This window comes from Oncorhynchus gorbuscha, linkage group LG02, assembly GCF_021184085.1.
Source record: "Oncorhynchus gorbuscha isolate QuinsamMale2020 ecotype Even-year linkage group LG02, OgorEven_v1.0, whole genome shotgun sequence".
Classification (NCBI taxonomy): domain Eukaryota; kingdom Metazoa; phylum Chordata; class Actinopteri; order Salmoniformes; family Salmonidae; genus Oncorhynchus; species Oncorhynchus gorbuscha.
In genome coordinates, this window is record NC_060174.1 from 16848895 (window position 1) to 16876833 (window position 27939).

Genomic DNA, 27939 nt, shown 5'->3' on the forward strand with positions numbered 1-27939 from the left:
CACACACACACACACACACACACACACACACACACACACACACACACACACACACACACACACACACACACACACACACACACACACACACACACACACACACACACACACACACACTCCTTATTAAAGTGATAAATAGCTTCACACTCCAGATGCACACTGCCTAGCCCCTGTTGCCATAGCAACATCCCGGGCTGAGCTCCAGGAAATAAAGAAATAAACATATGTTATGGGGTGCTGACCGCCGCCTCTGCCCTTGCGGATCTTGTGAGCATCTATTCAGGTGTGTGTGTGTGTGTGTGTGTGTGTGTGTGTGTGTGTGTGTGTGTGTGTGTGTGTGTGTGTGTGTGTGTGTGTGTGTGTGTGTGTGTGTGTGTGTGTGTGTGTGTGTGTGTGTGTGTGTGTGTGTGTGTGTGTGTGGGTTATTGAGACTGTACCTGAAGTTCAGTGCAAAGCAGATGAGAAAAAGGGACCATTAGCTACTGTATGTAGGCAGGGGATGAACTCAAGTCCCTTTTTGTGTCTGGTTGTTTAATTAAAGAGATACTGAGACCAAAACTTCTCACAAGTCTGATATTGCATACGTTTTTCATCATCGTCAGGCTTCAGCTGGTGACTCCTACATTGAATAAATCATCATTACCTGCTACTTTGATCATTTAATGACTTGGATTAAATTACAACGTACCAGGTCTATTCGACAATCATGTAAACACAATGCTTTTGCAATGACGTATTTTAATAGTGGGTGTCTATCTACTCAGGATTTTAATAGTGGGTGTCTATCTACTCAGGATTTTAATAGTGGGTGTCTATCTACTCAGGATTTTAATAGTGGGTGTCTGTCTACTCAGGATTTTAATAGTGGGTGTCTATCTACTCAGGATTTTAATAGTGGGTGTCTATCTACTCAGGATTTTAATAGTGGGTGTCTATCTACTCAGGATTTTAATAGTGGGTGTCTATCTACTCAGGATTTTAATAGTGGGTGTCTATCTACTCAGGATTTTAATAGTGGGTGTCTATCTACTCAGGATTTTAATAGTGGGTGTCTATCTACTCAGGATTTTAATAGTGGGTGTCTATCTACTCAGGATTTTAATAGTGGGTGTCTATCTACTCAGGATTTTAATAGTGGGTGTCTATCTACTCAGGATTTTAATAGTGGGTGTCTATCTACTCAGGATTTTAATAGTGGGTGTCTATCTACTCAGGATTTTAATCAGATGGCATTGCAAGCCTCTGTTTCCATAAAATATTGTTGGATGAAATCGTTAGAGAAGTGTTTTTGTATCAGATGATCTGAAAAGTTCAAGCTCTCAGGGTATGAGTTGTCAGTGAAGACATGCACACTTAAAGCTGGAATTGATCTATTCAGAAAAATACAAACGCAAGCCTGAATTTAGGATACAATGCAGTGTACACACAATATACTTTACACTGCAAGTAGCCACCTGTCTGGCAACAAAATCAAATCAGTCGCCAAGTGGATGCTGACCCCAGGTGTTTACTAATGCAGAATGATCTGAAATTGACTGGTATTGGGCCTGTCTCCCATCTCCTGTGTGAGTGTGCGTGTGTGTATGAAGAAAAACAGAGGGAGAAGGATAGAGGAGAGAAGGAGGGAAGGAGAGAGGGGGAAGTGTGTTTCTCCAACACTGGGCTCCCATCTCCAACATCAAGCATCTAGATTGTTGCCCTGGTAACTGCATAGTGAGGCCTCAGGTGTGGGACACAATGTTCTGTTTGCATCTTCAAGGATATCATCAGCCATGGACGCAACCATCTGATAGGGCAGCTCTCCTGTCCAGATCTAGACTTACATTATTCATTTCCTTGCCAAGGCAACTCACTATAAGCAACAACAACAAAAAACAGCCAACTCCTATTCTCAATCACTGAGCATGTATGATTTACAAGGTTAATTAAAAGGCCTCTGCGGGTTGATTTTAAAATCTCCCAGTGGATTGACACAAGTTCAGATGTGGATAGCAGACTATGTTACACCCTGGAGACTATCTAGGATTCTGCAGTTCATGTTTGTTAATGTCTTTTCATATCACCCCATGGGGCAAGGAGTTTAACCAGTCACCTCATCGGGTATGGAGTTTAACCAGTCACCTCAAGGGGCAAGGAGTTTCACCAGTCACCTCATCGGGTATGGAGTTTAACCAGTCACCTCAAGGGGCAAGGAGTTTCACCAGTCACCTCATCGGGTATGGAGTTTAACCAGTCACCTCAAGGGGCAAGGAGTTTAACCAGTCACCTCATCGGGTATGGAGTTTAACCAGTGACCTCAAGGGGCAAGGAGTTTCACCAGTCACCTCATTGGGTATGGAGTTTAACCAGTCATCTCAAGGGGCACGGAGCTTAACCAGTCACCTCAAGGGGCACGGAGTTTAACCAGTCACATCATCGGGTATGGAGTTTAACCAGTCACCTCAAGGGGCACGGAGTTTAACCAGTCACCTCAAGGGGCACGGAGTTTAACCAGTCACCTCAAGGGGCATGGAGTTTAACCATTCACCTCAAGGGGTACGGAGTTTAACCAGTCACCTCAAGGGGTACGGAGTTTAACCAGTCACCTCAAGGGGCACGGAGTTTAACCAGTCACCTCAAGGGGCATGGAGTTTAAATTCCAGTTCTACTGTATGTAGCTACACTGAGTATACCAAACATTAGGAACACCTTCCTAATATTGAGTTGCTTCCCCCTTTGCCCTCAGAACAGCCTCAATTCACCAGGGCATGGACTCTACAAGGTGTCGAAAGTGTTCCATAGGGATGCTGACCCATTTGGAGACTTTTCTTTCCCTCACCAACTTTAAACATCAACTATCTGAGCAGCTAAGTCATCGCTGCAGCTGTACATAGTCCATCTGTAAATAGCCCACCCAATCTACCTACCTCATCCCCATACTGTCTTTATTTTTTTTACTTTGCTGCTCTTTTGCACACCAATATCTCTACTTGCACATCATCATCTGCTCATTTATCACTTCAGTGTTAATCTGCTAAATTGTAATTATCACTCCTATGGCCTATTTATTGCCTACCTCCTCATGCCTTTTGCACACACTGTATGTTGACTTTCTTTTTTCTACTGTGTTATTGACTTGTTTATTGTGTTATTGGCTTGTTTGTTGTTTACTCCATGTGTAACTCTGTGTTGTTGTCTGTGTCACACTGCTTCGCTTTATCTTGGCCAGGTCGTAGTTGTAGATGAGAACTTGTTCTCTACTAGCCTACCTGGTTAAATAAAGGTGAAAAAATATACATATAATAAAAATGTTAACTCCAATAGTTGTGTCAAGTTGGTTGGATGTCCTTTGGGTGGTTAACCATTCTTGATACACACAGGAAACTGTTGAGTGTGAAAAGCACAGCAGCGTTGCAGTTGTTGACACAAACCGGTGCACCTGGCAGCTATTAACATACCCCGTTCAAAGGCACTTAAATATTTTGTCTTACCCATTCACCCTCTGAATACATACATACACAATCCACGTCTCAAGGCTTAAACATCCTTCTTTAACCTGTCTCCTTCACTTCATCTACACTGATTGAAGTGGATTTAACAAGTGACATCAATAAGGGATCACAGCTTTCACCTGGATTCACCTGGTCAGTCTATGTCTTGGAAAGAGCAAGTGTTCTTAATGTCTTGTATATTCAGTGTATGTGTTCCTTTGTGAGTGGATACATTCATTTGAATGCATGAGTATGTGTGTGACGTGTGAGTGTGCCTGCATGTGTGTGTGCGTGAGCGTACATGCCTGTTTGCCTGTTTAGCATAATCTTCAGTAATAAATCATAGTCAGTGTATTCCCTTAGGTGTTGTGGTGCTCATTTAGACTCCCAGTGACCATCCACAGCAATCTGTTATGTGCCTGGGGCCTCTCGCTCTCTCTCTCCCGCCCACTATAATAGCCCAGCTAGCCAACCACAACTCACATGATAACCCAGCAAATAACCATCTTTCCAAGGTGCAGTTGCTGTGCAGCTGTTGTCTAGTCTGCTGCACATGTAAGTGTGTTTAGGATAAACGACTGTAATAAAACAAATGGGGGAACGCACATGTTGCTGTTCCCAGACAAAACAAGGTGTCTACATTCTAGACAAAATACTGGTCTATTTGCTCTTTCATGTAGTTATTGTAGCCTATTGGAGTGACTAGGATAATGAGCACTGATGTGTATCATTACATACTCATCTCATATGTATATACTGCACTCAATACCATCTACTGTATCTTGCCTATGCCGCTCTGTACCATCACTCACTCATATATCTTTATGTACATATTCTTATCCCCTTACACTTGTGTCTATAAGGTAGTAGTTTTGGAATTGTTAGCTAGATTACTTGTTGGTTATTACTGCATTGTCGGAACTAGAAGCACAAGCATTTCGCTACACTCGCATCAACATCTGCTAACCATGTGTGTGTGACAAATACAATTTGATTTGATTTGAGCGTTTTAGAATGAGAAAAATATATGCTCTTTGATGTAGTTATTGTAGCCTATAGAAGTGACTAGGATAATGAGCACTGATGTGTATCATGATAGCTGAGAGTTTTAGAATGAGAAAAATAGATGCTCTTTGAAGAGCTTTATACCCCCACACAGTCAACACTCTCAGCATTTACCATGAATATGATCTCCGTTAACAGTGGGGAAATTCCCTTTAAAGCTAGTTATATACATAGACAGAGATTTGATTTGATTTGATTTGAGATATGGATGCAATGACTGACAATTCATGATATCAAATGTTTTGATATACAGTGTTTGTTTACATTTATGTTGTATACAATCATTGGAGAAAACAAGCTTAAATTTGGGGTTCTGATGGGGTATGACAGTTGAACTAAGTCCATGAGACATTTACAAGTTATATTCTTCAAGAATCAATGGGTAAATATCATAAATTATAAGTCAAAAAATGTTGGTAGCAACTAAGGATTCTCGCTGGCGCATTGTTGGTATTTCAGTGCGCAGGCCAAATACAGCGCATACTGTACTGAAGTTTTTGTGAGGAATTGCTGATCCAACTTGTGATTGTCAGTTGGAGGGCTTTGGTGGACAGAAAAGAACCAAACATGCCTCAGATATACAACATTTGCCACACTAGTGCTTCACAGTTCAGTTACTAATGACAACTTTTAATGTATTTTTTTTTGTTTACTGACAAAGTAGTACTTCCAACCTGACAATCATGTACATACGTGCAGTAGTCCATCCACAGGAGTGTATTGATTTGTGTGCATGTTCACTTTGAAGCTTTCAACGATCAGCAAAAAGGAAACCGTCAATATTACCCATCCTATTTTACACATTCTGCCTCGTACTGCCGCTATTGCTTTGATAGAATGACTGTTCCCCTGATGGGACTTTCCTTATTGTAGTCTTGTTCTCGTATAACATGTCCAGTAAAAAATACACACGGTTTATGCTTTAAGTCAGTTTATGAGGCACTCTAGTAGCACTCTCAAAAGTAAGATCCATATGGAGAAGTTGAAATTGAAAAGGACTCCTTTACACAACTTACTTTCATTCAGTCCTGTCAGTATTCTACAACAGAAGAAGTTCAGGTTAAAATTGTTGTTTTTCTTCAGCTTTAGAGTTCAGATCAAGGTCTGAACTTGGTTGAGAATTGGCACCATCATTGGCCCCTACACATTCTGCTGAATACAGCAGAATATATATATTTTTAAACATATTCTTCAACACAAACACACACCCATACACACAAGCACCTGACCCACTTTCCCAAACACACAGACATACATACATGCTCAGAATCTACACATTAGCAATTAAGTATTAACAACAAAAAGTCCACAACATAGAGTCAATGCCATACCAACACTAGACAATCAGCCCATTGAGTAACAGGAATCATTGAAAGGAAGATGGAGTCAATGAAGATGTTGTAAATGTTTCAAAACTTCCTGGTTCAGCTCAGTAGATGGAGCTTTAATACGTTATCCTTCAAATGTGTTTTTTGGTTTGTGTTGCGTGGTGGTGTTCTTCCCATTTTAATCTTTGAAAAGCTTCTTTGTGCTCCTGAAATGAAATACCTCAGCATCCCTTTTTGCACAGACCTGCTATGACACTCACCAGTTCCACATCCACTCAAGATGTATTCCTCCTGCTAGCATACATCATACACATGTAGGCTATCACCGTATTGCGGAACTCGTTTGATAACATCACACAAAGTCTGAGAGCTGCATAGCAGCAGACCCCAGCTTGTCAGTCAAGGTTTTGTGGTTTGACTGTAAGGCTAATTAGTTAGTTAGTTAGTTATTTAGTTAGTAAGAGAGTTAGTTAGTAACTACTCCTTATTCCTCCGGGCACCCTGTAGTTTTTTATAGTAGTTCTCCTGTCCAGTCTTGTTTTGAAATTGAACTAGGGCGGTCTTGCGTTGTAAAGTGGACTCTCGGCTTCGCCCGTCATGGAGGACCTCGGTGTGAGGAAGAGGCGGAGGGGGGAGCACCTCGTGGTCGCCGTCACCAGTGGAGGAGCAGGGCGAGATGGTCTGGTGTGGCCGGAAGCTGCCTCGAGCAGCGCTGCGGTTCAGGTTGTTTAGCTCGTAGGCGTCGCGGGGCTCGCTGCCATCAGACGCGTCTCTCCACTTCCAGGGATTCCCATTGCCAGAGGAGGGCTGGGGGGCAGTGTGCACCACAGGGTGGTGGGGGGCGTGGGCGTCTACCGTAATGATGGCCGAATTGCGCTGGGCCTCCAAGGGCGGGCGGTAGTGGGGCGAGTCGGCGCTGGCCGTAGAGGAGGTGCAGGAGGAGGTGGAGGTGGTCTCGGAGGACTTGGGTGTGTCCCCCGAGGAGGAGGACTGGAGGAGGCCCTGCTGTTTGGACATTGCGATCACCTGCATGATGCGTGGCTGGTTGGGAGCCCCCCGAAGCGACCCGCTGCCACTGCTCTTCTCCGTGATGGACAGCCACTTGGCGCGGGTCAATGCGCTCTTGGGCGACACCGGCGGCGGACCTGTCTCTGGGATGTGGGGGGGTCTGGGGGTTGCCACCACCCTCACACCCCCCGGAGGCCCCACACTTATGGGGATTTGGCCAGTGGAAGCTCCACTGTTGGACTGCACCGTAGATGGGTATAACGAGGCCTGTGGCCCCCCGTCCTCAGACACTTCCTCTTCCCCTTCGGAGCCCTCCTCGCTGGCCTCCCGCTCTGCCTCATCTCTGAGGCTCAGACCCCGCATCTCCATGGACTTCTGCTTCCACTCTGTCACCAGCTGCTGTGAGCGCATGGGGTCCATGGGCACCTGCACAGCCTTGAGCCTCCTCTTTACAGGCTGGGTGGGCTGCATCATGGAATCGTCGGGGGCCCCATTAGTGCCCATGCCCCCGTTCGCATTCATGCTAACTCTGGGCAGCGTGTTGCTGAAGGTCACCATGGTCTGCTGACCCATGGGGCTGCGGGGTGCCAGGAGCTCCACGTCCACGCTGGCCCTCTTCAGGCTGCCCATGGAGGCTTTCTCGCGCTGCAGCGGACGCCCCATGCCTCCCAGCCGGTCCATGGAGGGGGGCGCAGCGATCTCATCAGCGCTTTCCGACGCTGAAGCTACACCTTTGTTGTAGACTGAATCGTGGCCCCGCTGGGTCAGAGCTCGTAGGGCGTCCTCCTTCTGGAGGGGCGGAGCTGGCTTGATGATGATGTCGTCGGAGGACCTGAAGTTGCCAACGGCGTGGAAAGCCTGGAAGAGAAGAAGAGAAGGTCTTGCATTTACATTTAAGTCGCCTGAAACTCCTCTATGGGTACTCAGTATAATAGTTCTGTGGAAAGGCAATATCATTCACTCTCATTCGTCTGCCTGGGTATACTTCAACAGAACTGATGAGGTAGCTCTAACCACCGCTCTCTATATCTCTGATAAGAGTGAGAGAACACAGGGACAAAGAGGAAATGAGAGAGGGAAAGAGATACAAGACAGAAAAGAGCTGAGAAAGAAGGACATAAGAGTGAAAGAGCATGATAAGACAAATGGGTATGTAGAGTAGGCCCTCCCATAGAAAGACAGAACGTCATGGAACAACACCTCCAGAATCTGTTCAAATAATCACCATTGAGGTGAAGGATGGAAAGACCGTATCTAAAATGGAAAGACAGAGGCAGAGAAAGGCAGAGAGAGAGAGAGGCAGAGAGAGAGAGAGAGAGAGAGAGAGAGAGAGAGAGAGAGAGAGAGAGAGAGAGAGAGAGAGAGAGAGGCAGAGAGAGAGAGAGGCAGAGAAAGGCAGAGAGAGAGAGAGGCAGAGAGAGAGAGAGAGAGAGAGAGAGAGAGAGAGAGAGAGAGAGAGAGAGAGAGAGAGAGAGAGAGAGAGAGAGAGAGAGAGAGAGAGAGAGAGAGAGAGAGATATGATGGGTATGAAAGTGAACTCCATCCCGTCCTGAGGACAGTCTAATGATAGCAGAAAGCAAATGAGGGCGGGAGGAGACAGAAACTTGAATGAGAGTGGGAGGAGTCAGAAACTTTAATGAGAGCAGGAGGAGTCAGAAACTTGAATAAGAGTGGGAGGAGTCAGAAACTTAAATGAGAGTGGGAGGAGTCAGAAACTTAAATGAGAGTGGGAGGAGTCAGAAACTTAAATGAGAGTGGGAGGAGTCAGAAACTTAAATGAGAGTGGGAGGAGTCAGAAACTTAAATGAGAGTGGGAGGAGTCAGAAACTTTAATGAGAGCGGGAGGAGTCAGAAACTTGAATGAGAGTGGGAGGAGTCAGAAACTTAAATGAAAGCGGGAGTATTCAGAAACTTTAATGAGAGCAGTAATCTAGAAATATCAAAGAGCCTAGCGCTAAATGGCAGGTATGCTATTTAAGTGGGGGATGGAGAGATGGTATGCAGTACAGTTTGATTGGCTAAAATCCTAAACCAGTGTCTGGCAAATAACACTTTCCTCTCCTGTGCTCGCCTCAAATGAAATGACAGAACGGCTACTATAGAAGTAGTAGGTAGACTTCCCTCACATCTTCCTTTCAGAAATATATGCGCACATGAATAGCCCTTTGTATATCAGCTTTGGTAGAATCCTTAAATTCCGTATTCCTAAATGTTTTAATCACCTGTCAATCCTGCCCTGCAGATAAAAAAACGAACATTTACAGAAATAAATATTAATTTGCATCATCAGTATCAAACATAGAAATGTTATATACATTATAGAAGTCAAGATAGATTTGAATGGAAGTCAGGTCATACCAGGTAGGCAGCGATGCCGGCCCCTATGAGGAAGCCCACGTAGACGTCGATGGGGTGGCTGCGGTATTGGGTGATCTGGGTCAGTCCGGTTAGTGCCGCAGCGATGGCAAACGCAAACACCAACACTGGCTTTAGCAGCTTGGTGCTGTCTGAGATGGTTGAGTTGAAGTACATCTGCAAGAAGAGAGAAATGGAGAAAATAAATGGTGAGATATTATAAAAGAAAAACTCAAATACATTCCATTCATCTATGAAGATCATGTACAGTTCTGCTTATAAACTGCATTATGACATTCATTGTTAACTATTAATAAACTGAACAGGCTTCTACACGTTTTCACTTAATTCAATCCACATCATTTAAGCTCTGTGATAATATTTTAAGCGGTTTATAAGCAAACATTTCTATTTAAGAGTTACCAAATATATTATGTGGGAAAACCCAGTGTGTTTGGCACAGTACGCTAAGCTCTTCCTTAAAATAAACAGTGGGGACAGATTTGCCCCAAGGATTTGTGCATTGAGAATCTGGTGTGACTACTTTGGCTACGATACCATTTATATTCACAAGCAATATTAGCCCAATGTCCTAATTTGTGGCCTATCAAATTCTATTGTACTTGACCTGCCACTGAACAAAGCATTAAAAAGAGCCAAAGACAATATCTGGAGGGATGTTTTCTTATCAATACTTCAACAGTGTTCTCTGCACATTTAATCAATAAACGAGCTTATAATGTTCTGTCGCAGTTTGGGTTTTCAGTTGACTTAAAGCGACAGACTTTTTTTTTCTCCAGTTGAGTCCTGGTGGCCAATAGGGAAACACTGCCTCAGCAAATTTCATGAAAACTGAAAATGTTAGAGGAAATGTTACTGATAGTCTGTAGATAGTCTGTAGATAGTCTGTAGATTAGTCTGTAGATAGTCTGTAGATAGTCTGTAGATAGTCTGTAGATAGTCTGTAGATTAGTCTGTAGATAGTCTGTAGATAGTCTGTAGATTAGTCTGTAGATAGTCTGTAGATAGTCTGTAGATAGTCTGTAGATAGTCTGTAGATTAGTCTGTAGATAGTCTGTAGATTAGTCTCTAGATAGTCTGTAGATAGTCTGTAGATAGTCTGTAGATAGTCTGTAGATAGTCTGTAGATAGTCTGTAGATTAGTCTGTAGATAGTCTGTAGATTAGTCTCTAGATAGTCTGTAGATAGTCTGTAGATAGTCTGTAGATAGTCTGTAGAGCATTTACAGATGGACTATCCAAATAAAGTTTTACAGATGCCACTGATTACTAGCTTCCATACTGTGTATTCGTCCCAGGAGGTGTACTTACTGATATGTACACAGCAGCAAATGCAGACAGGGTTGCATGCTGGGAGGGAAAGGTTTTCCTGTCCAGAAACAGAAAACGTGTTAGCCTTGAGACGAAATGCTAGGAAAGCAGAAAGACAGACACCGTATGTCACACAGCTTTGATCATAACTTGAAAGGGGAGAGAACAGCGCCAGTGTGGCGTAAGGAATAAAGATCACACCTGCACATTGCTACAATGCAGGTTAGCGTTGGGGTGTTGTGTGCTATATCTGTCTAAACATACCTCCCTGTTTATCTGTCTATGACTGGCCAAAATGGTGTCCTTACTAATGCCACCTTTATAATCCCTTAGCCTACCTAAGACTGAATAAGAATGGATAATCTACTTGAAAGCAACATGGAGGAAAGGACAACTTGCTTTGGCTTTCACCTACCCAGTCAGTTTAGATCAGTGGTCCAGAGAGGAAGAAAACATGAAAATTTGTTTTTTTCAGGAGTATTAGGACACATCCCCCACCAGAGAAAATAAGATGGTCTGTCCAAGGCTGCATTCCAATACTTTAAAATAATTTTCTGTCCTCATCTCCACTGAACCAATGAATCAGTATTCCTTTAAGGTTCATGGTTTGCTCTGTAAGTGTAACTGAATGTACAAGTAATTGATCTTAAGTAAACATGTCCTTGAAAACCCATTAAATTCATATTCACCCTTCATTTTTTTAGCTTCTCTTTTTCCCTTGCTGTGTTTAGTTTGCCTCATGAGATGTGGACACACAAGAGCTATAGTATCTTCCCATAACCACTCTAGCAACCACTCCAGCAATATTGGAACAGAACCTTAATTCTTCCTGGTTCAGGTGATTGTGGCCAGGGAAATAATTGCTGTATTTTGAATGGTACTGTAATTTCATCCCACACAATCTGTGCTGTACTGTATTTTTAGATCGCTAAAAACGTTTTGACCACTAGTGGGTGCATGGTATTGTTGTTTCTGACTCATTAACATATTCTGAGGCTTGTCTTGTATGAGGTTCTATTTGTTGCACCTGTTAGTGAGAGTGCTGTACAAAGTTAACCGGTGTGTGGGAGTTGTGTCCCTTCAAAGTAAAATATATAGGGGACAGATTAAACCTTTCATGGTTGCCAATGGTTTTGCCATGTAGTCGCTGCCAGTTTAGAAGCATTTGTTAAGAGGAACACCACATATTTATTGATATGCTGTAATGTGCAAACACATTACATAGCAGCCGACCTGCTTGCACCAATCCCATGTAATTACAGCAAAATACTGTGAAATACAAACCCCAATCATCCATCCATTCATTACGATTACGGTAGCATTTACTTTGTTACAGTATAATACAGTTAATTCTACAGTATTGTACTGTGTGTTATTACACACCACTTGCTTTGATACTGTATGGATTAGAGTATGTGTACTGCATTATGAAATACAGCAACTTACTTTCCAATGAGCTGCCTGTAAATTACTGTCAAATTCAATACAGCCCCTTTACAGTGTATGTCATGTTATGTAATGCAGCTACCTGGCAGAGAGGATGGCGTGCTGGTCGTGGCTGGAGCAGATGTCCTTGGTGATGTAGGGGTTTTTGTCACATGCCACACCTGGCTGAGTGTAGTTGGGCTTACACACGGTCAGAAAGAAGGGGGAGTGATAGCCTGTAGCCAACTGGATCACATCAGTTACTAGAGCCGTGGCACACAGCCCAAACACATGGACGCCTAGAGAGACAGGGAGAAGGGGAGAGAGAGTAAGGGAGTGAAAAGGAGAGGAGGGTGAGTGAGAGAGCAGTGATGTGGGGGGAGAAGGAGAGCAGTGATGTGGGGGAGTAGGAGAGCAGTGATGTGGGGGGAAAGGGAGAGCAGTGATGTGTGGGGAGAGGGAGAGCAGTGATGTGTGGGGAGAGGGAGAGCAGTGATGTGGGGGAGAGCAGTGACGTGGGGAGAGAGGGAGAGCAGTGATGTGGGGAGAGAGGGAGAGCAGTGATGTGGGGAGAGGGAGAACAGTGATGTGGGGAGAGAGGGAGAACAGTGACATGGGAGAAAGGGAGAGCAGTGACATGGGAGAAAGGGAGAACAGTGACATGGGAGAAAGGGAGAGCAGTGACGTGGGGAGAGGGAGAGCAGTGACGTGGGGTGAGGGAGAGCAGTGACGTGGGAGAAAGGGAGAGCAGTGACGTGTGGAGAGGGAGAACAGTGACATGGGAGAAAGGGAGAGCAGTGACGTGGGGAGAGGGAGAACAGTGACATGGGAGAAAGGGAGAGCAGTGACATGGGAGAAAGGGAGAGCAGTGACGTGGGGAGAGGGAGAGCAGTAACATGGGGAGATGGAGAGCAGTGACATAGGGAGAGGGAGAGCAGTGACGTGGGGAGAGGGAGAGCAGTGACATGGGGAGAGAGGGAGAGCAGTGACATGGGGAGAGGGAGAGCAGTGATGTGTGGGGAGGGGGAGAGCAGTGACGTGGGGAGAGAGGGAGAGCAGTGATGTGGGGAGAGAGGGAGAGCAGTGATGTGGGGAGAGGGAGAACAGTGATGTGGGGAGAGAGGGAGAACAGTGACATGGGAGAAAGGGAGAGCAGTGACATGGGAGAAAGGGAGAACAGTGACATGGGAGAAAGGGAGAGCAGTGACATGGGGAGAGGGAGAGCAGTGGCATGGGGAGAGGGAGAGCAGTGACGTGGGGAGAGGGAGAGCAGTGACATGGGGAGAGGGAGAGCAGTGACATGGGGAAAGGGAGAACAGTGACGTGGGGAGAGAGAGAGCAGTGACATGGGGAGAGGGAGAGCAGTGACATGGGGAGAGGGAGAGCAGTGACATGGGGAGAGGGAGAGCAGTGACATGGGGAGAGGGAGAGCAGTGACATGGGGAGAGGGAGAGCAGTGACATGGGGAGAGGGAGAGCAGTGACATGGGGAGAGGGAGAGCAGTGACATGGGGAGAGAGGGAGAGCAGTGACATGGGGAGAGGGAGAACAGTGAAATTGAAACAAATATATATAAATGCTTTGTTCAAATCATAATGTAGTTAATGCACAGAATTCTATCATACAAAAATACCGGTCCCATGATGCCAGTTTGCATGAGGATTTGAAAAACAATCAGGTAACATGGCAGTGAAACACTGGTAAATGAATGAGTACCACAGAGTTGGTTTCTAAGAGCTTACTGTATCAGACATTAAAGGTGATCTGTGGTCTCAGCCTCAGCCTCCAGTATTTATGCTGCAGTAGTTTGTGACGGGGGGCTAGGGTCAGTTTGTTATACCTGGAGTACTTCTCCTGTCCTATTCGGTGTCCTGTGTGAATCTAAGTGTGCGTTCTCTAATTCTCTCCTTCTTTCTTTCTCTCTCTCGGAGGACCTGAGCCCTAGGACCATGCCCCAGGACTACCTGACATGATGACTCCTTGCTGTCCCCAGTCCACCTGGCCATGCTGCTGCTCCAGTTTCAACTGACCTGAGCCCTAGGACCATGCTCCAGGACTACCTGACATGATGACTCCTTGCTGTCCCCAGTCCACCTGGCCATGCTGCTGCTCCAGTTTCAACTGTTCTGCCTTACTATTATTTGACCATGCTGGTCATTTATGAACATTTGAACATCTTGGCCATGTTCTGTTATAATCTCCACCCGGCACAGCCAGAAGAGGACTGGCCACCCCACATAGCCTGGTTCCTCTCTAGGTTTCTTCCTAGGTTTTGGCCTTTCTAGGGAGTTTTTCCTAGCCACCGAGCTTCTACACCTGCATTGCTTGCTGTTTGGGGTTTTAGGCTGGGTTTCTGTACAGCACTTTGAGATATCAGCTGATGTACGAAGGGCTATATAAATAAAATTAGATTTGATTTTGATTTGATTTGACGACAAGAAAACAAGAGGAGGAAATAAAGAAAGAGTGAGTCATTGTCACACTGGAGAAATCCAGGAACAGGCCACATTCATTTGACACTGAGCGGAACCATACCTACGAAGCGCACCGTTCGCCGTAGGAAGGAGTTAAAGTTGCACCCGCCGGCGTTGATGCTGCCCTCCACCCCAGGGCGGATCTTAAGGTGTGACTGCATGCAGTAGACCAGGCCCTCCCCTATCATTATCTGACCAGATGACAACACACAGTCAGAGATATAGAAACATTTCTACTTGACAATCATGCTCAACCCTAGAGAGAATGGGCTATTTGAGAAAACAATATTTGGTTTGTGGTTTTGAGAAATGTTTGTCTCATCTTCTGTGGTCTGATTTGAATGTAGGCCTATATGCATATTCACAACTATATTATGGTGTAGTTTGAACGGTTTACATTTCAGCCATTTAGCAGACACTCTAGAGCAACTTACATGAGTAATTAGGGTTAAGTGCCTTGCTAAAGGGCACATTGGCAGATTTTGCACCTCGTCAGCTCAGTGATTCGAACCAGCAACCTTTCGGTTACTGACCCAACGCTCTTAACCACTAGGCTTTCTACCGCTGGTTAGAACCCTAACCCTAACTCTAACCCATACATTCTACACTATTGAGTTTTTATGGCATGAGTACATGCAGTTTGGCTTTATTATACATAGAGTGTATCACATAGGCCATTGTTTCCTAACTCCAGTCCTCCAGTAACCCCAATGGTACATATTGTTTTTGTGGCCCCAGACAAGCACACTAAATTGTACTTGTCAACTAATCATCAAACCCTTGACAAGTGAAATCAGGTTTTTTAGTCCAGGGCTACAACAAAAATGTGTGCTGTTGGGAGTACTTGAGGGAAACACTGACATAGGCCAAACGTGGGTATGTTTATAGGGCTTCTCACGCGTGCGTGCGTGTGTGTGTGTGCCTGCACTCGTGAAAGTGTGTTTAGAGGGGTGTCCTCACCGAGGCGGCCGGCCCAGCGAAGGCCAGGCTGAGCAGCATGAGTAGAGGGATGAGCTCGTCTCCACCGTCCACGTAGGGCATGCTCAGCGTGCGGTCATGGCAACGGAAACCCACCTGGGCCGGGTGGAGCAGGTCCGTCAGCTCCAAGAAGTAGAGCGACACCATAAAAGAAGCCACAATGGGCAGCTGGGAAACAGGACGTTGAAGTGTATGTCAAAGGTTGTTGTCAGACTTGTCACTTTATTAGCTACTATTATTAGCTACTACCTTCCCTGTGAAGTCCTATCAGATCAGAGGTAATGAAGGATAGAAAACAAAGTCATGTAAGACTACTGGGACGGATCTACGATGGTTGCATATAGATAGTTACTAATTCAATGTCTATGAATGAGGTTCAGACTGTTTAAAAGACGTGAGCTGAAATGATACGAAAGCAGCTCATCCTAAGCTACAGGTCATCCAGATTTGTTTTCTCTCACTTCAGCTGCAGCATATTGATTCCTAATCATCCACCCAAGAGAAAGGCGAAGCACAAGACAAATACCTGGTGTTTGCGACTTCATTCATTCACACACTCATTCATTCAGATACAACCAAAGATTATCACCGTAACATGTTAAATGTCACAGTTCCTCAAAATATGCTATTATCATAATGTTTATATATCTACCCACCTCTACAAAATAGAAGCAAGGCAACAACGTCAAGCTGTCTTTGGGTTGTGTTTTCTTGGGCTTTGGGTCTCTTGTAGTCATCATTGTGACGTCTGTGGACAAACCTGAAAGAACGCATAAAATAATAGTACTGAATGAGCTCAGGGACATCTCTTTTCTATTTTAATATTAACATTTTGTTTACATTTATTTATTTATTTATTCATGTATGTATTTATTTATTCCATTAACATAGAAAACAGATGGTCCTGATGCAATGGTAAAACATGTTAATGTTCGTGATAATGGATGACATGTCAAAACTCCTGGGGTGCACAACTCAAGCCTGTAAGTTCCGGAGTATTGCTGCTTTTTGTTTCTGTCTGGTATTTATTGATCAATGAATCTTACTGGTCAGCTGGAGAGTGCACACACCTGGTTCCAGATATAAATCAGTCACTGGTTAAAAGCCCCAAACCAACAGGATAATCAGCAGCCTTCAAGGATCAGACAATAATCTATAATCATTGCTTGAGCATATGGCTTACAGGTAATTATTATTATTAAATTGAACCTTTATTTAACTAGGCAAGTCAATTAAGAACAAATTCTTATTTGAAATGAAGGCCTACCCCGGCCAAACCCGGACGACACTGGGCCAATTGTGTGCCGACCTATGGGACTCCCAATCACAGATTCAAACCAGGGACTGTAGTGACGCCTCTTGCACTGAGATGCAGTGCCTTAGACCGCTGTGCCATTCGGGAGCCTACTTGTATAAACCAAATTTGCCAGTGAGAGGACACACATTGAAAGTGGTTGATTCATTATTATAGCCCACACATACCTTGATAGGGCTATTATGGGACTGACCCATACCTATGGAGAGGATAATGCCAAAGTAACTAGTGCTGACTTTGGCCCAACCACACACACAGCCAGCCTCCCTGGCACCCCGAGCATACAGGTGAGAAGCCATGCCTGGAACAAGCTCTCTCTACTGGTACTGTAGCTCAAACTGTTAAGCTTCTCTGCTAGCTGCTATTCATGCTAACCGGCAGGAGATAACTTCAGGTGCTACATCTTTTTGGAAACGCATTGTTGCTAATACCCATCTCGATGTGGGTACTGATGAATAGCAAAATAATTCTAGTGATTTTCTCATTTTCTCATCCAGTATGGGAATATTCACAAAACATAAGGCCATAGAGAGTGTATTGATTCAATAAAGTGATAACACAAAGTTTTCAAACCTCAACAGTAGTGTAATGTAGTTGTGGAAGTAGTTGTAGTTATTCCACCATATGTTGTGGAATATTGAGACATATCTTCTTATTTTGTTTTTCTTAGCCTTTATTTAACTTGGCAAGTCAGATAGGAACAAATTATTATTTACAATGACAGCCTACCCCTGCCAAACCCTAACCGTAACCCGGACGATGCTGGGCCAATTGTTCGCCGCCCTATCGGACACTCACTCACGGCCGGTTGTGATATAGCCTGGAATCCAACCAGGGTCTCTAGTGATGCCTCTAGCACTGAGATGCAGTGCCTTAGACTGCTGCGCCACTCTGGAGCCCCCAGTACATGGCGGCGTGGGACATAGTCTTCTTGACATAAGACCACTTTGAGGCCTGAAAAGGTCTGACTGACGTTGATATTTAAGGATCATATTTGGAAAACCAAATACGAAATATTTTAACATATGACCCCATCAATGTATCTAAATGGAATATGGAAATATGAAGGTTTTATGGTGAATTACATCTCCTGGGCAATGGTTTTTTTTTAAGCCACTGAATAAGGGCTATATAATACATTTATAAGTCATTTATAACACTAAAATAAACCGGGTGATTCGAGCTCTGGATGCTGATTGGCTGAAAGCAGTGGTATAAGCAGTGGTATAAGAAGTGGTATATGACCAATATACCATGGCTAAGGGCTGTTCTTATGCGCGACGCAACGCGGAGTGCCTGGATACAGCCTTTAGCTGTGGTATATTGGCCATATACCAAAAACACCCCAGGCCATTATAAACTGGATACCAACGTAATTAGAACAGTAAACGTTATTTTGTGTCATACCCGTGGTATACCCCTCGTGCTTTATTGTTTAAATAAGCACTGCACATTCACAAATGCTAATCTACGGATTGAATTGGGTATGTAGTGACATACAAACTTGCAATTGACAGAATGTAGCATTATGTACAGTGTAGACATCAATTATGAATAGTGTATGAATATGTTATGTAGTCCCAAAGAAAGTGCTTCCTTGAAAATATGTAGATGCTCCTTCGCTTGTGCATGGAAAATGCAAGTCCTTGTTTGTGTAGGGAAAATGCAAGTCCTTGTTTGTGTAGGGAAAATGCAAGTTCTTGCTTGTGTAGGGAAAATGCAAGTCCTTTGCTTGTGTAGGGAAAATGCAAGTCCTTGTTTGTGTAGGGAAATGCAAGTCCTTGTTTGTGTAGGGAAAATGCAAGTCATTTGCTTGTGTAGATAAAATGCAAGTCCTTTTTTGTGTAGAAAAAATGCAAGTCATTTGCTTGTGTAGATAAAATGCAAGTCCTTTGCTTGTGCAAAAAACACAAGTTGTTTGCTTGTGTAGAAAAAATGCAAGCCCTTTGCTTGTGTGAGAAAAATGCAAGTCCTTTGCTGGTCAGTGGTGTGTGTGTGTGTGTGTGTAACCTTCATTTAACTAGGCAAGTCAGTTAAGAACAAATTCTTATTTACAATGACGGCCTACCCAAGCCAAACCAAACCAAGCCAAAGACTCTGGGCCAATTCATCCCAAAGGTGTTCAATGGGGTTGAGGTCAGGGCTCCTAGTGGGACAAACCATTTCTGCATGGAACTCGCTTTGTGCACGGGGCATTGTCATGCTGAAACAGGAAAGGGCCTTCCCTAAACTGTTGCCAACTGTTTCCACAATGTTGGAAGCACAGAATTGTTCAGAATGTTCAGAATGGCGCTGGAGGGGATGGCTGCCGTTTTACGGGCTCCTGACCAACTGTGCTTTTTTGTTCGTTTTTTCACGTTGTTTGTAACTTATTTTTCTACTTATTTTGTACATAATGTTGCTGCTACCATCTCTTGTGATCAAATATAACTTAAGGATATCAGGACAGCAATTAATCACCTCGAACTGGAAGAAGATGTTTTCTTTAACGAGTCCGACGCAAAGGATATACTGCTTTCTCGAGACCAGTCCCAAGTCCCTGTCATGTGCGTGAATAAAAGACTGAGAAAAAGGGGGCAGAGGTCGGGCTGCTTTCTGAGAACTCGTAGACGAGTGCCATCCGTTCTATTGGCCAAAGTGCAATCATTGGAAAATAAAATGGATGATCTACGATTAAGATTATCCTACCAACGGGACATTAAAAACTGTAATATCTTGTGTTTCACAGAGTTGTGGATAAACGACGACATGGATAACATGGAACTGGAAGGATTTTCCATGCATCGGCAGGACAGAGAAGCTATGCCTAGTAAAACGAGGGGAGGGGGTGTGTGTCTATTTGTCAATAACAGCTGGTGTGTAATGTCTAATATTAAAGAAGTCTTGAGGTATTGCTCGCCTGAGGTCGAGTACCTTATAATAAGCTGTAGACCACACTATCTACCAAGAGAGTTCTCATCTTTAATGCAGGCAAACGTAAATCTGTTTTTCCTAATTTCAACCAGCATGTCACATGTGCAACCAGAGGGAAAAAAACTCTAGACTATATCTTTACTCCACACACAGAGATACATACAAAGCTCTCCCAAGCCCTCCATTTGGAACATTTGACCATAATTCTATCCTCCGGATTCAAGCTTACAATCAAAAGCAGGAAGTACCAGTGACTTATCTCAATACGGAAGTGGTCAGATGATTTGGATACTATGCTACAGGACTGTTATGCTAGAACAGACTGGAATTTGTTCCGGGATTCATCCAATGCCCTCACTCATCGGCTTCATCAGTGTCGAGAGTTTCGAGTTCCTTGGGGTCTACATCACCAACGAACTATCATGGTCCAAACACACCAAAGCAGTCGTGAAGAGGGCACGACAACAACTTTTCCCCCTCAGGAGACTGAAAAGATATGGCATGAGTCCCCAGATCCTCAAAAAGTTATACAGCTGCACCTTAGAGAGCATCCTGACAGGTTGCATCACTGTCTGGTATGGCAACTGCTCGGCATCTGACCGTAAGGCACTACAGAGGGTAGTGCGTACAGCCCAGTACATCACTGGGGCCAAGCTTTCTGCCATCCAGGACCTATGTACTAGGCAGTGTCAGAGGAAAGACCCAAAAATTGTCAGACTCCAGTCACCCAAGTCACAGACTGTTCTCTCTGCTACCGCATGGCAAGCGGTACCGGAGCACCAAGTCTAGGACCAAAAGGCTCCTTAACAGCTTCTACCACCCACCAATTTGTTTTTTACACTGCTCCTACTCACTGTTTATTATCTATGCATAGTCAATTACCTTGTACCCCGACTAACCTGTACGCACATTGACTCGGTACCGGTACCTCCCTTTATATAGCCTCATTATTGATATTTTATTGTGTCACATTTGAATTTTTTAAACTTTAGTTTATTTGGTCAATATTTTCTTAACTCTTTCTTGAACTGCACTGTTGGTTAAGGGCTTGTAAGTAAGCATTTCACGGTAAGGTGACACCTACACCTGTTGTATTCTGCACATGAGACAAATAAAGTTTGATTTGATTTAAATCATCTAGAATGTCATTGTGTGCTGTAGCGTTAAGATTTCCTTTAACTGGAACTAACGGGCCTAACTCGAACCATGAAAAACTGCCCCAGACCATTATTCGTCCTCCACCAAACTTTAAAGTTGGCACTGCGCATTGGGGCAGGTAGTGTTCTCCTGGCATCTGCCAAGCCCAGATTTGTCTGTCGGACTGCCAGATTGTGAATCGTGATTCATCACTCCAGAAAACACATTTCCACTGCTCCGGAGTCCAATGGCGGTGAGCTTTACACCACTCCAGCCAACGTTTGGCAGTGTACATGGTGATCTTAGGCTTGTGTGCGGCTGCTCGGCCATGGAAACCCATTTCATCAAGCTCCCGACAAATAGTTATTGTACTGATGTTGCTTCCAGAGGCAGTTTGGAACTCGGTAGTTAGGGTTGCAACCGAGAACAGATGATTTTTACGCACTATGCACTTCAGCACTCAGTGGTCCCATTCAGTGAGCTTGTGTGGCTTACCACTTTGCGGCTGAGATGTTGTTGCTCCTAGACGTTTCTAGGTCACAATAACAGCACTTACAGTTGACAGGGGCAGCACTAGCAGAGCAGAAATTTGACTAACTGACTTGTTGGAAAGGTGGCGTCCTATGAGGGTGCCACGTTAAGTCACTAAGCTCTCCAGTAAAGCCAATCTACTGCCAGTGTTTGTTTATGGAGATTGCATGGCTGTGTGCTCAATTTTTTATACAGGGCAATGGGTGTGGATGAAATAGCTGAATCCACTCATTTGAAGGGGTGTCCATATACAGGGCCCATGGAACATATTCAGACCCTTTGACTTTTTCCACATTTTCTTTTACGTTACAGCCTTATTCAAACATGGATTCCATTTTTTTTAATCCTCAGCCATCTACACACAATACCCCATGACGACAAAGCGAAAATAAGTTAAAAATACAAAACAGAAATACCTTGAGATGTTTCTACAACTTGATTGGAGTCCACCTGTGGTAAATTCAATTGATTGGACATGATTTGGAAAGGCACACACCTGTCTATATAAGGTCCCACAGTTGGCAGTGCATGTCAGTGTAAAAACCAAGCCATGAAGTTGAAGGAATTGTCTGTAGAGCTCCAAGACAGGATTGTGTCGAGGCACAGATTTAGGGAAGGGTACCAAAAATATTCTGCAGCATTGAAGGTCCCCAAGAACACAGTGGCCTCCATCATTTTTCAATGGAAGAAGTTTGGAACCACCAAGACTCTTCCTAGAGCTGGCCAAACTGACCAATCAGGGGAAAGAAGGGCCTTGGTCAGGGAGGTGACCAAGAACCCGAGAGCTTTAGAGTTTCTCTGTGGAAATGGGAGAATCTTTCAGAATGACAACAATCTCTACAGCACTCCACCAATCAGGTTTTTATGGTAGAGTGGCCAGACGGGAGCCACTACTTGGTAAAAGGCACATCACAAACTGATTGGAGTTTGCCAAAAGGCACCTAAAGACTCCCAGACCATGAGAAACAAGATTCTCTGGTCTGATGAAACCAAGATGGAACTGTTTGTCCTAAATGCCAAGCGTCACATCTGGATGAAACCTGGCACCATCCTTACGGTGAAACATGGTGGTGGCAGCATCATGCTGTGGGGATGTTTTGCAGGGGCAGAGACTGGGAGACAAGTCAGGATCGAGGCAAAGATGAACAGAGAAAATTACAGAGCGATCCTTGATGAAAACCTGCTCCAGAAAGCTCAGACTGGGGCGAAGGTTCACCTTCCAACAGGACAACCACCCTAAGCACACAACCAAGACAACACAGGAGTGGCTTTGGGACAAGTCTCTGAATGTCCTTGAGTGGCCCAGTCAGAGCCCGGACTTGAACCTGATCGAACATCTCTGGAGAGACCTGAAAATAGCTGTGCAGCAACGCTCCCCATCCAACCTGACAGAGCTTGAGAGAATCTGCAGAGAAGAATGGGAGAAACTCCTCAAACACAGGTGTGCCAAGCTTGTAGCGTCATACCCAAGAAGACTCTGTAATTGCTGCCATAGGTGCTGTAATTGCTGCCAGAGGTGCTTCAACAAAGTACTGAGTAAAGGGTCTGAATAGTTATGTACATTTATTATAAAAGTTTTTATTTTCAACAAATTAGCAAGAATTTCTAAAAACCTGTTTTTGCTTTGTCATTATTGGGTATTTTTTCTAGATTGATGAGGAAAAATAACAATTGAATCCAGTTTAGAATAAGGTTGCAACGTACCAAAATGTGGAAAAAGTCCAGGGGTCTGAATCCTTTCCGAAGGAGCTGTACTTTTGTTTAAATAGGGTAGTTAGTGCAGCAATAAAAATGGTTGAGTGTGTTGAAAGGGTTGGGGAGAATGGAAAGGGAGGGAGTGTCTTAAACAAGCTGAGGTCTGTCTATGTCTGTGGTCAGAGAACCAGCTTGACAGCCAGCGAGAAGGTTTGAATGGGGAGTCTTTTTAATTAAACAGGGTGGATTAGAAAATGGCCATCCTCACTGGGTCTATTGTTGCACTCAAGTGGGAGTGAAGATGGCCCCTCAGTCTAGAACAGAAAGAGAGTCATTTTCACACGTCCTCCACAATGTTTGTGTGGAGTGCTGTGGGCAATGCTGGCCTTGCTCAAGAGAAAAACAACACTTTCTACACAAAGGTGGGGACACCTTTTGGAGACTGAAATCAGGGTTTCCAACACCTTATTAGGCAGAAAGGAAAGAATGTAAATTATGTTTGATTTTAAAGTATTGTTAAACATATGTTTTGTGGACAGTTCAAATCAACTTTTATTTGACACATGCTTCGTAACAACAGGTGTAGACCAACAGTGAAATGCTTATTTACGGGCTCTTCCCAACAATGCAGAGAGAAATATAAATAAAAAATGGTTTTAAAAAAAGTAAAAAAAGATATACTAATAATAACACGAGGGAAAACATTAAAAAACGAATAACACAAGGAATAAATTCTCGATGAGTAACAATAACCTGGCTATATACCCAGAGTACCAGCACCGAGTCCATGTGCAGGGGCACAAGGTAAATGAGGTAGATATGTACATATAGGTAGGGATAAAGTGACTAGGCAACGGGATAGATAACAGCTACATATGTGATGGGTCAGAAGAGATTAGTCCAAAAAGGGTCTCTTCTATCTCCTCCTCTGACGAAGAGGTAGAACAAGGATCGGACCAAAATGCAGCGTGATGATGATTCATGATATTTTTAATGAAGGAAAAACTATACATACAGAAACTATAAAAAAAACTAAACGAAATAACGAAAACCGAAACAGCCCTATCTGGTGCAAACACAAAGACAGGAACAATCACCCACGAAACACTCACAGAATATGGCTGCCTAATTTGGCTCCCAATCAGAGACAACGATAATCACCTGACTCTGATTGAGAACCGCCTCAGGCAGCCATAGACTACGTAGACACTCCACAAAACCCCAAGACAAAAAACACACCACAATAACCCATGTCACACCCTGGCCTGACCAAATAAATAAAGAAAACACAAAATACTAAGACCAAGGCGTGACACAATGCAGATATTCCGGGTAGCTATTGGTTAACTATTTAACAAACTATTTAGCAGTCTTATAGCTCGAACTGGAAGCAAATCTAATTTTATTTGTCACATACACGTGTTTAGCAGATGTTATTGCGGGTGTAGCGAAATGCTTGTGGGGTAGGAGCTTGGCCCCTGTGATGTTCCACCACACTCTTAGAAAAAAAGGTGCTATCTACAACCTGAAAGGTTTTTTTGGCTGTCCCCAAAGGAGAACCCTTAGAATTACCCTTTTTGGTTCCAGATAGAACCCTTTCGGGTTCCATGTAGAACCTTTCCACAGATGGTTCTACATGGAACCCAAAAGGGTTCTACCTGGAACCAAGAAATGGTTCTATCTGTGTTATCCTATGGGGACAGCCGAAGAACCTGTTTGGAACCCTTTTTTCTAAGAGTGCACCTACAACATACCAGTGTGTTGAGGTACACTGTTACTCTGCAATTTGACACTTGGTTTAATAAGAGGCAGGATTAGACTGATAAAGAGGATTAAGCCAGCTCAATGGTCCAAAATACACTAATTAAGTACTACAGTAATACTGCCTAACTGATTATTAACTTCGTAGATCAGTAGGGACGGACGGACGGACGGACGGACGGACGGACAGACAGACAGACAGACAGACAGACAGACAGACAGACAGGAAAACACAGGAAGACATTAACATATAGTTGGTGCAACAATAAATATGGTTCCAAATGTATGTGTGCAGACATTAGATCCTATGCGTGTCTTAGAACGGATGGTGCAAACTATCAATTGAGAAAATTCAGAGATAAAACTGCGGCATTGATTTTTTATCTTTTAATGTATGCAAATCGTCAGCCATCAAAAACATAACGGGCGGTTTATGGCACAACGACAAAACGTGCTGCCTGGTATCTGAATATAGGCAATAGCCTAGGATACCTCAAATCAATTCGGGAATCGCATTATATATGAATCACTAGTTAGGACTATAACAACACATGGTTGAAAATAGCATGATCATGGCTGATGATTGATTCATATACAATCAGAGAGAGCAACAATTAAAGCTTAGGCTATGCATATCACAATATTAAGTTGTTTTTTTTTAATCCATGAAGAAATGTAAAGCATAATATCCGCGTAAGAGAATAATAAAGTCAAAAACTCACCTAGGCTATATCTATTAGCCTAATGTATACATGCAAATAACAAATAGAAAATCAGGAAAAGTCGATTGATGACAGGTAGCACGAGGAATAGGTGTGATTGTAAAACTGTTCATATAATAAAACTATTACTGTACTCGAATTGCTCACAGTAGCTCCCTCAGTCATTTACTGTGAAATCGACTGCATCGCGTATATAAAAAACACTGACAATGCACGTTTCATGGAATAAATAGTACACAGAGTTTTCTCACCTTAATTTGATAAATGGGAAAATTCCTAATAAAATCCAATATTTTCTCTTTCCTCCGACCTTCAATGTTTCTCACAGCAACTCAGTCCATTTCACATTCTTCTTTCTGCTCACGTTTCTCACCGAGCGATCCCGAAGAAATTGTTTAGTAGCGCTGGTGCAGCTTTGGTGTGGAGGGAAAACGCACGATTTCCCCGACCTCGGGGCGCTTTTGACTTGGGCAAAGCTGACGATTTAGCGAGAAACGCCAGTTCCAAGGGTTGCCTCGGATATTGTGGTCTTGCGTCTCACCTTGGCTAGATAGATGACAGATAACATTAAGAATTGATAACCTGTCTATTGACAACACTGGTATTTCATCACAAGGAACTCGGGGCTGTCAATGATGCGTCTACTGCACAAATACGTGAAAGCAGAACGTGCAGGGGAGGGGTGTGTGTATCCTTTTGTTTAGTGCATGTGTGTATGTTGCAGCGTGTGAGTGGGTGTGAGAGAAAGACGGTTTCTTCCCCCAGCATAATTTAAAAGGACACATGGTGTCTGTCTGCCTTCATGCATGCTCTCTCTCACTCTCCCTTCTCTCTTTCTCGGTGCTTGACTTGGGCAGGAGCTCACCTGAGCAGAGTACTGGCACCTCAAATGTTCTACTGCTTGAGCTCCTGTTCCTCTTATAGAATGCTAGTTAAAAAGTATAGTGGAGCTCCTGCTCCTAAATATACACATATACACAGTAAGCAAAATGAGTAGTGGCAGGTAGCCTAGTGGTTAGAGCGTGGTTAGAGCATTGGGCCAGTAACCATTCTGCCCCTGAACAAGGCAGTTAACCCACTGCAAGCCCAGTAGGCCGTCATTGTGAATAAGAATTTGTCCTTAACTGACTTGCCTAGTTCAATTTTAAAAAGCTTTACACTCAAAGAACTTTGTTTGGGACCACAAACAGGCATCTGTACAGCACGTCCATTTTTAAAGCTTCTCTCACTAATCAGGTAATTGCCAGAGACACTCACTGCCATTCAATGAAAACTATCCACCTATCACTACCCAGGAGGTAGTGCTGCAAAGCATTGTCCACTGAAGCTGTGCTTGCCTTAGCATAGAGTGCTTGTTTGGAAGAATATGATATAGGCCTACACTCTTTGAAAAAAGCTTCTATCTAGAGCATTAAAGGGTTCTTTGGCTAGGAGAACCCTTTGAAAAACCTGTTTTGGATCCATGTAGAACACTTTCCCCAGAGGGTTCTTCATGGTGATGTCTAGATGAGATAACGTTTTTGTCAAATTTGGCATCAACCCTAACACTTTTCCTAACCTTAACCTAGTTCTCCTAACCTGCTACGTTAATTCTCCTTGCTGCGCAAGTTCTCCTAAACTTGCTATGAAAAGTCAATTTTGACTAAAGCTGTATCCCTTCGAGACAAAACCGTTCTGCATGGAACCCAAAAGGGTTCTGCTATGGGGAAAGCCAAAGAAGCATTTTGAGACCCTTTTTTCTAAGAGTGTACCAGCAGTCTGTCCTTTACTATACACTGCCTGTGCCTGCAACACATTCCCCACAGTCCTGGTTTAGCTCCATGCTCCTTATTATACAGATATTATAAATGGGAGTTTTGTTTTACTACTATCTCTGTATAGTCAATCACTTCACATGCAAATAATTAATAGTAGGCTATACCTTTTGAGAACACCTACCGATCTTTCCTGTAACAAATTTGTCCCTGGCAAGCTTAGCGTTTACAACAGGAGCGAGCAGATGGAGTCTCACGGTCATAAATGACTAATAATACATGTTAGAAACTCAGCATAACACAGCACTCTATCATTCACATAACACTGGCTCTCCTACACGGGTTTAGACACAGGAGCAATGGCGGCACATTGTACCTGTGTGAGCAGGACCCAGAAACGGATCCAAATGTCATGTCTGGTGGTGTGTCATCTACTGCATCACTCTGCCTGCATGCCAGCGTGAAAAGCCTCATATCTGCACTGACACCCACGCTCAATGCAGACACAGGGAAATGCGTCACAGTGCAGTGGGGAATGGAGATGGTGTTTAAGTGCCATCATTACGAGCCAGAGGACCTCTGTTCACTTAATGAAGAGGTTTTGCAACATACAAAGGGGATGCAGTACAGTCTCTCTCTCTCTCTCTCTCTCTCTCTCTCTCTCTCTCTCTCTCTCTC

At 43.8% G+C, this 27939-nt stretch overlaps 1 protein-coding gene across 1 annotated transcript; it reads right to left on the minus strand.

Annotated features, from left to right (window-relative positions):
• Positions 1-5144: 5144 nt before the first annotated feature.
• Positions 5145-26122, minus strand: LOC123991382 (phospholipid phosphatase-related protein type 3-like). The gene is made up of 8 exons (XM_046292929.1): positions 25759-26122; positions 16090-16193; positions 15416-15601; positions 14517-14646; positions 12086-12281; positions 10558-10615; positions 9230-9403; positions 5145-7729 (listed from the first exon to the last, which is right to left on the minus strand). Exons 2-8 carry the CDS (start codon positions 16171-16173, stop codon positions 6341-6343), a joined length of 2217 nt encoding a protein of 738 aa, XP_046148885.1. The 5' UTR covers positions 16174-16193; positions 25759-26122; the 3' UTR covers positions 5145-6340.
• Between the last annotated feature and the right edge of the window lie 1817 nt (positions 26123-27939).

Coding starts and splice junctions, on each gene's coding strand:
- LOC123991382 (XM_046292929.1), bottom strand. CDS start 16,173: ATGATGACTACAAGAGACCCAAAGCCCAAGAAAACACAACCCAAAGAC. Junction 15,602..16,089: donor CTTGCTTCTATTTTGTAGAG/GTGGGTAGATAT, acceptor CCTGTTTCCCAG/CTGCCCATTGTGGCTTCTTT. Junction 12,282..14,516: donor GCGAACGGTGCGCTTCGTAG/GTATGGTTCCGC, acceptor CTGTCTCTCTAG/GCGTCCATGTGTTTGGGCTG.